Below are 12,817 nucleotides of genomic sequence, written 5' to 3'. Positions count from 1 at the left end.
TGAAGAGGCAGGTTTGCGTATAGAATACGACCATTGTGTCTCAAGAAGTGGAGGGTGATTTCGTATATCACTACTGTTGTATTTCGCACCGTGAATACGAGAAGGGATCAGTACCAAATCCACAAATTGCATGTATTCAACGCGGCGCAAATTGGAACCTTGGAAAGATGGCGCAGATTATCTAAAGTTGACCCGCTTTGATTGCCGATCTCCAAACAAGCCAGAGCTTCCATCCGATATCACTCATCCGCATGCCTCATCGAATGCCTCGCGATCTCAGAGTCCCCAAAAATCCCTCTGAACAGCCCATTCTCATCGGCGACTAGCCATGGAAGATGTCAATGCTCCGCCCCCACAGCTCGCGCAGCCAGCCGAGGCTGATAACTCGCCGACCGCCGAAGAGAGCTCAGACGTGTCCAGCTCTACAGAGCATAGCTTCCCCGACCTAGACGTTATTCCTCATCAAGTTGTGCGCTTGATTCAGTGCCATCACTGTTCCTATCCTCTGCGCGCTCCATGTCGATTACCATGCGGAAATACCGTCTGCCGTGAATGCCTACCACCGTCGAGACCGCGCACGGGTATCACATATCCTGTCGCCGAGGGCAGAGAGGAAGGGTTTACGTGCTATTGGGAAGGAGAAAAAGCATGTGTTGGGGAGCATTGTCTTGGGGACTGCGGAAATGATGTTGTACTGTGCTCTGTTGCTGGAGTTTTCCAGGAGGAACTGATGTCGGCGGCGACACCGGGCGCAGAAGTCGACAACCAACAAGAAAGGGATGGTCGCGTTGTCCGCTGGAGACGTGCCCAAGAAGGTACGGAAATTTCAGAATTGCAGAGCGCCCGGATTCACCCAAGTGGATGGCTCCATGGCTTCTATCAACTAGCCTACAACGGCCAGTTCCCACATGACGCGTCTGAGCTTGTCTACGAAGACCGGTGTAATGCAGATTGCAGTGGGCAACAGCAAGGCTTCACCGAGAATGATCGCTTCTGCTTCCAGAAACTCCGAGATAGGCTCCGCACTGAATTGGACTGCCAGGTCTGTTATGCTCTCATATTGGATCCTCTGAGCTTGCCCTGTGGCCATACATTTTGTCGGCAATGTGTTGCGCGGGTCCTTGATCATTCTGATCTGTGTCCAATTTGCCGCCGCAAATTAGGCATGCCTACAGCCATTCAATCGGAGCCGATGAATCGGACTCTTGCCCGTGTCATCGAATATTTCTTTGCAACCCAGCTGGAGGCCCGCCGAGCCACCGTGGCACAAGATGAGATGGGCGTGGACCACGAAAAAAGATTACCACTGTTTGTGTGTACCTTGTCCTTCCCGACAATGCCGACTTTCCTGCATATCTTCGAGCCTCGTTATCGACTCATGATCCGGCGCGTTGTTGATAATGGTGATGGGAAGTTTGGGATGGTGATGTATAACCGACGGGGGCGCTCACAAGGCGATGAATTGGACAGAGCTCCGTTCATGCAGTATGGAACGTTGCTAATGGTTGAACGATATGAGTTGCTCCCGGACGGGCGCAGCCTCGTGATTGCCACGGGTGTGTCGCGATTCAAGGTGGTCGAGTCCAGCATGTTGGAGGGCTACTACGTCGCTAGGACTGAGCGTGTGGATGATATAACTCTAGCCGAAGAAGAGCGATTGGAGTCAACTGAGACTGCTGTCGCCGCAGTTTCAGATCCATCACAGGGCAACAGCCCCGAACCACCTCTGGACTCAATGTCGACTCAGGACCTTCTCATTCTAGCGCGGGAGTTTATTCGCAAGCAGCGTCAAGCAGGTGCACCTTGGCTTCATCCTCGAGTAATGCTGGCTTACGGGCCTGTTCCAACAGATGCTTCGCGGTTCCCATGGTGGTTTGCTAGTATATTACCCATAGCTGAAGAGGAGAAGTACCCTATTTTGTCCGCAGTGAGTGTCAGAGAGCGATTGAAAATCTCGGCACGGTGGGCAAGAGAGCTGCAGTCCCGAGACTGGTATGTGCCCCATGGCAGCGTTGAATCTCCTCAACTAACAATCTCTTCAGGTCCGCTAGCTCATCACTCAATTCTGTCTTGTGACTAGCCGTCCCTCTCCTTGTCTTTTGCATCGTCCCGCTCGCATTCAACCCATTATCCTCATTATTCGCCTCTTTAACACCGAATGTGCTCACATCATTTACGCCATTCTCATTCTCGATCTCTGTTTCCTTCGGTGGCTCGGGGCCCATGTTTCCAAACAACAATCGACAATTGGGCAACCGACACGAGCAACTACGAAACAATCCGGACGAGCAATCTGAGACGTACATCCCGCAGACGCTTGTGGTTGGTGCTTTCTTGGTAATCTTCCTCGCCCAGGTGGGCGTCAACTTCCTGCAGGTCATGCGTACCGGAAGACGACAAAGGAGACAAGCGATGGAACTACAATTTCCACAGCCTTTGCCCCCGCAACGTCGGGCTCCAAACTGGGAAATGGGCGATAATTCTGGTGATGATGCCGCACAGGATGAAGGAGAGGGACCCCCGGCACTGGGGCTCGCACATGGCGCTTGATGACGATATCTGGCCTTGCCAAATGCTAGACGACACTATACTGATATATCTGCGGCTTCTATTCCGCTCTGAATGACTGATACCCCAATTCTTTGTGTGTTTTTTCCTCTTTTGTTCATAATGGACTCGGCTTAGAAGGATGATATGCTTGAAGCATGAACTTGCACATGTAGTATTTTATCCAAACTGAACTTCCAAGATCGGGACCAATCTATCTCATTCACACATCGTGCATTGTCCTCTTAGCTTTCGAAGGGACTTGGTAACACTTACGAGGGAATCTCATGCTGTATGCTCTTCCCTCGACTGCTGCCCTCCTACCGTCTCTGGCACTGGGCTTCCTACGTCTCCTTAGCGATGGACCTTTCGCGAGCCCCATCTAGAGGCATGTAACACCCAGAGCAGGTTACTCACGCTCTTCTTCGTGGATAGTCGAGTCGGATAAAGCACTCATGCCCGCATAGAGCTCATTTGTCTCCTCCAGTCCTTTGCCAGCAGTCTCGGGGAGCCACCAAATCGCAAAGATAAGACCTAACATGGATATTCCAGAGAAAAACCAGAAAGTGCCTGCAGGGCTCAATCCAGAAACAAGAAGCATGGACGGAGTCGCCTAGTCAATCATCAGCAAGCCAGTCACAGAAATCATAACCGGGAAAAACACACTTTTGATATCCCGATGCGATTACCGTAGTGAAAACAGGTGGTCAGACTGGCTCCCACCAGCCGAACTCGAAGCGGAAACGTCTCAGCAGTCACCAAGTACTGGATGGAATTCCAACCCACAGCCCAGCCAACGCCAATGAAGTACATGAACACAATCGAGCCGACTGCTGCACGCAACGCAGAGCTCGAGTGTTTCGATGGCTCCGACAGTTGGTCATAGATGGTCAGAAAGATCGAGTCATATATCAACGCCAGGATTTGAAGGCCGAGCCCGATATAGAGTGTCTTCTTTCGGCCCAGTCGATCTATGAGCAGGACTGCACATCCGAATGCAGCGACCAACTTGATGAGCCCGAAGATTGCTGTTACGAAGAGCTTTTCGTGCTGGCCCTTGATTCCGAATAGACCAAAAAGCTCCGGCGCATATGCTGCATCGCATTAGCAACAACGTGAGTGTACCCTGGATTTGATACGTACTGGTCACTGAGTTTGGACCTGACCATTGACTGAGAATCTGCAACGTGAAGATAAATGCGATCCGACGCAAGTTCGACCGCGTCGTGAAAAGTAGCTTAAATGCCGAAAGCAGAGGCCAGTCGGAGTTGCCTTGCGTCTCTTGCTCCATCTGTTTCTTCGTGTTCCGAATCTCCACTTGAATGGAGGGATCCATGGGGTGTGTATCCCAGATCTTGCTGTATATCTCGCAGGCTTTCACCGATTGGCCTCTTTTCAAGAGGAACCGGGGACTTTCTTCGCAAAGCAGAGATGCGAGAAGTAGCAGAGCAGCCCAGATGATTTGTACACTTTGAGGAACAATCCATTGGCTAGACTCGGAATTGGGAATATGAATCGATGCGCCCCAGGTTGCGAAATACTACTCGGATCAGCATACAACGTGAAGATTTTAGGCTTGGAAGGGGGTGTCTAACCCCGATGAATACTCCCAGATATTCGGACATGCCGTACATGTTCACTAGCATTCCACGCAGCTTGGGAGGAGCGACTTCCGCCAGATAAACCGGTGCAATAACGCCAGCCTGTCCAATGCCGAGGCCCATCACGAACCGACCAGCATAGACCTGTCCAAGGCTCTCGCGAGAAGTGAGGAAAATAACAGAACCGACGATCCATGTGAGGCACAGCTCTCGCATCGTCCACAGCATTCCAATGTACTCACACAGAATGAATCCAAGCACTGCGCCTGGGAGGCTACCAATGTGAACCATCGACGTGACATTAGATAGTCGATTCGCTCTTTGTGCCGCACTCAGATCCGTGGCCCTTAGGTGGAAGTCTCGAATGAAGGACCCCTCGGCTACTGTGCTCGCAATAAGACCTTCATCTAGACCTGTAGGACTGTTACAAAAGTTCTCACTGTATAAGTTGGTGGACATACCTCTTGATGCCCCGGACAATCCAAAACAGAGGGCTGCAAAAAGCAGTTTGACCGTGAATTGCTCACTGCTAGACCTCAAGGACGAGAATAGGGCCATGTTGGCATTTGAACTGTTTGCAACCATCATAGAGATGTCGAAATGGTTCTGGTTGAAGAAGAAGATGAGATGAAGGTCATTTGAGCAACTTCGACGCCATTTGGCTATCACGATGTTTTTAATCTGAAAATTCCCCCACTCTCATCAAGAAAGGAGTGGAGATCAACGAGGACCTTGTAGTAGAAATGCAGGATGAAAAGAAAGAGAAACGGAGGAATTGCACCCCACACCTGCAAATGACTACCGAGGAAAGTCTTTTATCGAATCGAGAAGTACCCAAGAAGTACGTAAATAGCAGTAGTGCCATCTTTCTAACTCCATAGAGTCTGCATAGCTCATCGGTGAGTCTCTCACAGCCAGGAATAGCAGGCATCGTGGAGAGCAGGCCGGCCCACCTAGAATTTCATCCCAATGCTGCAATAGAAGCGCGGTGAAATCTTCGAACTGCATGCAGCGAGTGAAACGTGGCATGTAGGGCTGCAATTTCGCCAAAAAGCTTGATTCCCGGAGAGCTCGGATCCTGCTTCTTTGCAAGGGACATAATGTTCGTAGGATTCGCAGTCGCAGTGACGCATCTGATGGAGCCGATCATTGGCTGCAACGGTTCAGCCCTACGGCAGGGCTGGGCTGCGGGCTGATCTTTTCCTCTGATGGGGCCGCGTTAGTGTCGGCTCAAGCCCGATCTGCCAGTCTGAGTGGACGCGATGGACTTCATTTAGGCGGCAGCTTTTCGAAATCCCCGGAAGCTGACGACGCTCGCCGCTGGACCCGCAGGAGCAAGCGTCGCGCTTTCTCGGAGATTGATGCCCCCATGAGGATATGGGCCAGGGGACTGAAATGCAGTGCGGTCAAACGATGGCAAGTTGCTTCCACTCGGTGGGCGACCAGAGCCGGATTTCTGTGCTCACGATGACGTCCTTTCCCACGGCAAGTCATGGCCGTCCTGCGTAGGGTGAGCATTGAGCTTCAATTCCCTCTTTCCACATATAAGAGCCACGACAATGTCGAGACTGGTCTGTCGACCAAGCCTCTTCGTCCAGACCTCGCAATGTCTGTCCACAAAGCCTCTCTCCTCCACACGGAGCCCTATCATACCACCGACCACGGTTCTCTCCGAGCAGTGACGGCCCAGCAGCTTCCAGTCCTCAAGAACTTGTCAATCAAAAGACTGGTTCTGGCCCCCAACACTATCCGTGAGCCACATTGGCATGCAAATGCAAACGAGCTGGCCTATTGCATCCGTGGAGCCGTCCTGGTCAGCATCCTCGACTCGGGCGACGCATTCGCCAACTTTGCCGTTGAAGCCGGTCAAATGTTCCACATCGAGTCCGGCTCCCTCCACCATATCGAGAACATCAGCGACGAGGAAGTTGAAATCATCATCTGTTTCCGTCACGAGCAGCCAAAGGACTTTGCGCTCTCCGCTTCGATGGGTGCCATGACGGATGCCGTCCTGGGAAATACGTACGATCACTTCGCGGCCGACTGGGCAAAGATCGATCGCACTACCGAGCCAAAGTACATCGTTAAGCGCGTCGCAAAGTCCCCAATTCCCTCCACAGCCTATCTCCCAGACCCGCACAAGTTCAATATTGAGGCCATGAACCCCCCGGCCGTCTCCGAGGTGGGCTCCAACCGAACCGCTCGCAACCAGTTCTGGCCGGCACTGCATAACATGTCGATGTACTCACTCCGCGTGGAGGACATTGGCATGCGAGAGGCACACTGGCACCCGCAGACCGCAGAGCTGGGGTACGTTGCAGAGGGCGAGGCCCGCATGACAATCATGGACCCGGACGGGTCGACGGATACTTATACCCTGCAGCCAGGCGACATGTACTACGTACCCATCTCTTATCCGCACCAGATCGAAGTGATCGGGTCGGAGAAGATCCATTTTCTGATCTTCTTTGATCAGCCTAACCCGAAGGATGTCGGCTACCGGACATCGGCAACGGCGCTATCGCGCCAGACTTTGGCGTCGACGCTAGGTATGTCGGAGAAAGATCTCCCGCAGTTCCCCTTCACCACCAAAGATCCCTTGATTGTGGCCAAGAAGAATCCCATTGATGCTGTCAAGCCAAAGCTGTGATTTTAAGCTGGTGTATGCCGATTTCTACTGGTTCATCCGCAGATAATAAATACGGAGGCAAGTAGACCGCAAATGCCGCGATGACCATCTGGGGTGCCTCGGGCTTGACAAGAGCTGCCGAAATATATCTGATGAACATTTCTGTATTGAAAAGTTGGATGTTGAGAATATCTCTTTGAGATCAAAGGCATGTTGAATGGTCGCAAGTAGATAAATGAGTGACACGCAGGGACAAGCCATGTTGGATGGTAATGCAAATAAAACCAAAGAAAAAGACGGGATCGCACAGGACTTGTGCTGCTCCTATCAGATCTTAGTAGTCATCGCCGCGGCTAATGACTTCCTTGCCTGACTCGCCTAGCAAGATAGTCTGCAGAAAGTCAGTGCTGGGAACTAAACAATTCAATCAAATGAGCGCAAACATACGTGTTCGAACTGTGCCGAGTACGATCCCTCGATATCCATCAGAGGTGGATAGACTTCCATGAACCCTTGGGATACAAGATTGTTCATCTGGCAAGAGTGAGCACAGTGTCTAATGAGCAAGAGTGGTTAAGGGCTTACACCGGCCAGGTAGCGCTCAACACCAAGCCGCTCAAGATAGCGGCGGCAAAAGACGAGCGAGCCAAAATTGTCATTGATTGTCTTATAAAGGGATCTTGCCGAAGCAAGATGCGATGTCACCCTCTTTGGTCCATATGGATCCTTCCCGTATCCAAAGACACCAGGCTAGAGCAGAGTCAGTGTGATAGCCATCTCAGGTAGGACGGGGAAAGGACATACGCCGTCCCTTGTAACGCCGCGACCAGTTGACCCGAAAGTTTCAATGGCAAAGACTTCTCCCTCTTCCATCTTGGTTTGATCATTGTTCTTGATAAATGGGATGGACTTTCCGCCATGAATCCGGTACTGCTTGATATTGTGCCCAGAGATGTCCCGCACCGGTTTCACAGGGAATGTTCGGCCATTAATTTCCACCTCGTAGCTTTCCATCGCCTCCTGGATGGCAGCACTGATGTCGCTGATACGCACATCAACTCCAGCATTCTGAAAGTTGTTAGCTATGCTCTGGGGTTTGAGGATGAGGCTTCTCATTTACCTTGATGCCAGTGTTTGTAGCATCCTTGACGGAAGCAAGCAGGTTGTCGTATGTTGGATCAAACGACATGGTGAACGCACTATCAACAATCCAGCCATTGATGTGGACGCCGAAATCAACCTTCATGACGTCGCTCGCCTGCAGGACGATCTCCTTCTGACGAGGGTTGGGCGTGTAATGTGCAACGCAATTGTTCACCGAAAGACCTGTCGGGAATCCCAAGCCTGACACCAACCCACTTCCGGTTTCAAGGCCGGAGTTATCTAGAAGTGCTCTGACGCCATCATCGATTCCATCAGCAATCTCTGTGAGGGTCTGGCCAGGTCGGACGCTGTCTTGTGTCCAGCGTCGGACCTGACGATGCACTTCGGCAGCTTTGCGATAGTCATTCAAGAAGCCATCATTCTTGAGCTGACTTCGCGAGAGATATCGGCTTTCCTCGGCCGTCGTGCGAGCTGTGTTCTCGACTGCTGGTGCATAGCTCTGGATCTCGCCAATGGGATAATTACCAGCGGGGAAAAAGTCTTTCACAGGAACTCGAGGCGGGGAGGACTGTTTCAACAAAGAGGCCTTCTTCTTCTTGGACTTCTTACGCTTCTTTTTGTTAGGAGCAGTGGTCGATGGAGGCTCCGATGTCAGCGATGAGGGAGCAGCGTCGGCTTGGTTGTCGGCCTCGCCGTCGTCGTCGTCACCGCCGTCATCGCCCAAGCTGCCATCGCCATCCCGGGACAAGTGGTTTCCGCGTGGCTCTCCACCGGTACTGGCGGATATGATGGAGCTAGACGGATCATCTACAAGAGTAAGCACGATACAAGAGACCACCAAGGTTCGCAGCGGTGGGTGCTAGTGGGTACTTACTGCCGCCGGTGTGGCCATCGTGCTCAGGAGACTTAGAGCCCATGTCGACATAGAGATGTAAACTTGATATTTGCAGTCACCAGTGATGGGTGAAAGGAAAGTGTAGATATTTTTTCAGAGATGAGCGAGCGGCTTGGAGCCTGTAGGCGGTGTGCTTATGATGGGGGCTGGAGCCTGGGGCAGGGGCCCTATTTAAATAGATTCAGAAGCCTTGTATTATTGACGACTTGTTGGTTTCTTGGGATGCTCAGAACTTTTTATCTTCCTTGATTTTAGTGGTAAAACCCGTGAAAAAAATAGGGTGATTCATCAAATACCTCACAACCTCTCCCATCAGCTCCTCTGGTGACGAGTATGTATATATAGCAAAGGGTCTATATGTCGGCTTGTACAGTTCACCGAGATGAGAAACCTATTTCAAGAAGCTTTTATAACCTCAGGATCAATCTACGAATGTTCGACCCTAAAGGTTCAAGGTCTATCAATCTGCGAGGAAATACCATTTCATGCACGGATTTACCTCGAGCACTGTGCTTACATAACCCGCGTTTGGCCGCGACATTTGGGACGCGAATCCCATTGCATAAATTCATGCTCGGATAGAACAACATCGATCCGACGGGATCATCCTTGCGCCAAATATTCCAGAGCCAGAGAGGCCATGACAAGCCTCACTCTTTCGTTGGCCCCGCTAGCCCTGGTCCGGCTCCACGACGCCTTGATATGCCTGGCTAAATTCAGCGACACTGTTGCCATCGAGGCCGAACATGATCTGGTAAGTCATGGACTCTGTTCGGCCTTTTGCAGAATGAATCAGTATAGATGGAATTTTGACTGACAGATTCTGCCAGCTTCGGCTGAGTGCTCTCAATTCCACTAAGACTGCATTCGCCTCCTTCGTCTGTGAGAAGGAGCAGTTCTTTGAGTCGTACTCGTTTAGCATGCGCAGGGATGGTCGATCTTCGTATCAGAGTCAGGGTAGGGATCGGTTCTACTGTCAGATCCTACTCAAAGTCAGTACACTCTTCGGACGCCATTTAGGTTACCCCGATCAGCTAGTTTTCAATCTAACTTTCTCCAGGCACTCCTTTCGATCTTCCGAGGAAGAGTCGATCGCAACAAAGACACAGCTGTGGAGCGTTGTGACATGGAAATTCACGAAGATGCGCAACAGACGGAGTGTCGACTGACAGTCAAAATGATCTGCGGGCTGGGTGGGTTACTTTGTTCCAGTTATGATCATCGTTTTCATCTGACTGACTTCACTAGGCGTGATTAAATCTTACAAGCTCACCTACGAGCCGGCAGCAATCCAGCATGCCGTGTTCGACAGGAGCAGGGCTACCAACCAGTGGACCGCTGATCCGCGGTTCTTGAGGCAGATCATCGACCATTTCAGTCAATCTGCCGAGCAACTGGACATGTCATCCAACTCGGAGAAAGCTCTATTCACGAGTTTTACAACTAAAATCATGGAAGGCAAAGGTATGAGCATCAATATGCACTTGCATTCGTCGAGGCGAAGGCTGTGAATCCCTTTCTAAGCTCTTGTGATACAGAGATCCTCAAGTACCCAGTCCACACATCGGTGGCCGCAGATAAGAGAGACTTTGAAGATTTCCTAGTCGAAGATAATATGCACATTGCCATCAGTCTCAAAGACTTCAAAGCCGTCGTGGCTCACGCCGAAACGGCAAATGCCACTGTTACCGCGCTATATACGCGGCCATGCAAGCCGCTGCAGATGGCATACGAATTCGAAGGCGTCAACGCGGAATTCACTATCATGACCCGTGGCGAAGCGAGCGGCGACGATGAGCCTCCTTCAACACGGGCAACAATTCCGCGGCTATCAGCTCGACCGACCCCCACTCCCGCGCCAATTTCTGTGAGCAGGACGGGCGGTACTCGCACCTCCACGCAGAATACACAGATGCCGCCACCCCCAGCGCGAGCCCGATCCATTCGCCCGCTCACTGGTACTTCAACCCAGGAGCACCTTTCGCAGAAACCGGCGGCAGATCGACCCTCTGCATCCGCCGTGTCGATGGATTATGACAGCCTCTTCGTGCCTGCAGATGATGACCGACAGTGGGATGAGATGAATGGAGAGGATGAGCCGCAGGATATCCTTGGGTGGGATGCAATGGGTGACCAGGGCGCCTTTGAGCCCACTCTGCGTGAAGCTGAGCCTGACTTCCCGGGGGCGTCGGGATCGCGCAATCAGCCCCCAAGGGATGATGATATGGGAATCCAGCCGACGCAACGCATGTCCCAAGTCCGTGGTCTCGGCCTGTTTGATTGAAGGCATATAATTTCTTTGGCGGTGCTCCATCCATATCAAGGGTGCACAGAAGGTGCACAGGAACAAACTCGACTCAGTTGTGATCACCTCACGATCAACCAACTTGTCGCACAACCAGCTCCAATGCCAGAAATCCTCCCGCCGGTACTGTACACGCTATCAGGCAAATATATGGTATTATACATGCCTGACACATTTCCACGAGAATCGGTATTTGGTCCACAATTGCCATGCTCACCCCATCCAAACGTCGCCACCGAGCCATCTTGCAGAAGCGCGACGACATGCTCGCTACCAACAGCAATCTTGACCGGAGAAGGTAGATCGGGCGGGGGAAGCTGGCCACGGTCATTGCGACCCCAAGCAATCAGAGAGCCAGCCGGCAAAGAAGTATTCTGCAAAGTCTCCACCGGAGCCGCATGTACATAGATACCATGCCAACTAGCACCAATATCCGTATACGCTCTCCCAGAGGAGGGTTCAGATAAAGACTTCAGATAATCAGGAACGTCCAAGACACCCCACCGATTCGCCTTATCCCCAAGAATTGCAAGCTCGCCTCGATCCCGCTGTCCGAGAGCTACCGTAAACTCACGCCCACACACGGCGCCGGTGGCTTTGAACGGGACGCCTTCAACGCGCCACGGTGCCCAGACGATCTTTTGTGCTTTGAGCGCCTCACCTAACTGACCCTTCCGCGAAGCTCCCCATCCATAGACCGCTCCATCCGAAAGAATGGCAACCGAATGTCCCATTCCACTGGCGACGGCGGTGATGCGGGTTCCTTCTGGCGGGAAGTCCGGGATAAAAGTACCAGGCGTCACGGGTCGAACAGGGTCAACACTTGAGCCGAGTCCTAGCTCGCCCTTTGGTGTCGAGCCGAGGACGAAGACCCTATCTTCGTAGGCAGAGTCATTATCGTCATTATCATCTCTCTTGTCGTCGTCAGTACGGTTGGACTTCCGCACGGACGCAACGAGGACAGAACCCTCCCACGTCGCAGAGACACATTTGAAAATGTCAACCTCTGATCCAGTAATAGAATCGGTGAGAACCACGCGCCGAAAGCGAAGAAGATTCTCGTCGTTTTCTGTCTGACTCTCCTGGTCGTTGGGTTGACTAGATGACCGTGATGATATTTGCAAGTCGGGTCCACAACGCCCATCTGAATTGCACCCAGCTGCATAGACATAGCCCTGTTTTGTTAGGAGGAGCGTGTGGTTCCCGCCCGCGGCGATGTGGACTATCTCGTCGTCGTGAAGCTTAGTTGCTAGTGCGAAGAGGCATTGTGACGGGGACGACACGTCTTCCGTGTGACCGATGCCGAGTTGACCAGACCCATTGGACCCAAAGGCGAATAGCTTCATTTGGTCTGTTCTTTCGTTTCGTTTTCTCTTGCTTTATCGCATGTTGAGAGATGTGGAGGCATGTCTGATTTGTGCATCAAGGCCAAATATCCTGGATGAGTCACCGCCTTAGATTCCGCCCTCATACCCGGCGCAAACGTACTATGTACTATGGACGGTTCGTTCCAAGGTTGAATTTTGTAGAATCATGTTCATTCAGGCCAATGAGCCGATGGGTATGGTGTATCAACATCTAGTTATAACCAGGCGACGATGGCCCGTGCCATGCATTATGCAATTCGTGCTTTGTCCAAAAAAAGTGGCCACTATGTAAAGTGCTGGGCCAACGTGGTATATCCAAGACCATTCCCAGAAACAAGCAAAACCCCGAGACAAATGCAAAAAAAACCC

At 51.8% G+C, this 12,817-nt stretch overlaps 7 protein-coding genes across 7 annotated transcripts; 4 read left to right on the top strand and 3 right to left on the bottom strand.

Moving 5' to 3' along the window:
- Positions 1 to 328: 328 nt before the first annotated feature.
- N7459_009165 (uncharacterized protein) lies at positions 329 to 2,080 on the top strand (the record flags this gene model as incomplete). Its single annotated transcript, XM_056948333.1, has 1 exon — positions 329 to 2,080. The coding sequence occupies one exon, from the start codon at positions 329 to 331 to the stop codon at positions 2,078 to 2,080; it is 1,752 nt and encodes a 583-aa protein (XP_056795558.1).
- A 143-nt stretch (positions 2,081 to 2,223) lies between these two features.
- N7459_009164 (uncharacterized protein) lies at positions 2,224 to 2,550 on the top strand (the record flags this gene model as incomplete). The annotated part of the gene is made up of 1 exon (XM_056948332.1): positions 2,224 to 2,550. One exon carries the CDS (start codon positions 2,224 to 2,226, stop codon positions 2,548 to 2,550), a length of 327 nt encoding a protein of 108 aa, XP_056795557.1.
- A 406-nt stretch (positions 2,551 to 2,956) lies between these two features.
- N7459_009163 (quinate permease) lies at positions 2,957 to 4,706 on the bottom strand (the record flags this gene model as incomplete). Its single annotated transcript, XM_056948331.1, has 4 exons — positions 2,957 to 3,160; positions 3,214 to 3,641; positions 3,691 to 4,087; positions 4,143 to 4,706. The coding sequence occupies 4 exons, from the start codon at positions 4,704 to 4,706 to the stop codon at positions 2,957 to 2,959; spliced, it is 1,593 nt and encodes a 530-aa protein (XP_056795556.1).
- Positions 4,707 to 5,640: 934 nt separating this feature from the next.
- Positions 5,641 to 6,798, top strand: N7459_009162 (cupin domain-containing protein; the record flags this gene model as incomplete). Its single annotated transcript, XM_056948330.1, has 1 exon — positions 5,641 to 6,798. One exon carries the CDS (start codon positions 5,641 to 5,643, stop codon positions 6,796 to 6,798), a length of 1,158 nt encoding a protein of 385 aa, XP_056795555.1.
- Positions 6,799 to 7,111: 313 nt separating this feature from the next.
- Positions 7,112 to 8,798, bottom strand: N7459_009161 (MetAP 2-2; the record flags this gene model as incomplete). Its single annotated transcript, XM_056948329.1, has 6 exons — positions 7,112 to 7,168; positions 7,225 to 7,311; positions 7,363 to 7,527; positions 7,582 to 7,845; positions 7,898 to 8,688; positions 8,756 to 8,798. 6 exons carry the CDS (start codon positions 8,796 to 8,798, stop codon positions 7,112 to 7,114), a joined length of 1,407 nt encoding a protein of 468 aa, XP_056795554.1.
- Positions 8,799 to 9,416: 618 nt separating this feature from the next.
- On the top strand, positions 9,417 to 11,060 carry N7459_009160 (uncharacterized protein; the record flags this gene model as incomplete). Its single annotated transcript, XM_056948328.1, has 5 exons — positions 9,417 to 9,530; positions 9,607 to 9,768; positions 9,837 to 9,969; positions 10,025 to 10,240; positions 10,315 to 11,060. 5 exons carry the CDS (start codon positions 9,417 to 9,419, stop codon positions 11,058 to 11,060), a joined length of 1,371 nt encoding a protein of 456 aa, XP_056795553.1.
- Positions 11,061 to 11,143: 83 nt separating this feature from the next.
- Positions 11,144 to 12,427, bottom strand: N7459_009159 (RCC1 domain-containing protein; the record flags this gene model as incomplete). The annotated part of the gene is made up of 1 exon (XM_056948327.1): positions 11,144 to 12,427. One exon carries the CDS (start codon positions 12,425 to 12,427, stop codon positions 11,144 to 11,146), a length of 1,284 nt encoding a protein of 427 aa, XP_056795552.1.
- Positions 12,428 to 12,817: the final 390 nt, after the last annotated feature.

The sequence above is a fragment of the Penicillium hispanicum genome (assembly GCF_028827665.1).
Source record: "Penicillium hispanicum strain IBT 35686 chromosome Unknown utg000008l_segment0_segment0, whole genome shotgun sequence".
NCBI classification, from domain to species: Eukaryota; Fungi; Ascomycota; class Eurotiomycetes; order Eurotiales; family Aspergillaceae; genus Penicillium; species Penicillium hispanicum.
The sequence above is the reverse complement of the archived record's forward strand: the minus strand, read 5'-3'. Positions and strand labels throughout refer to the sequence as shown.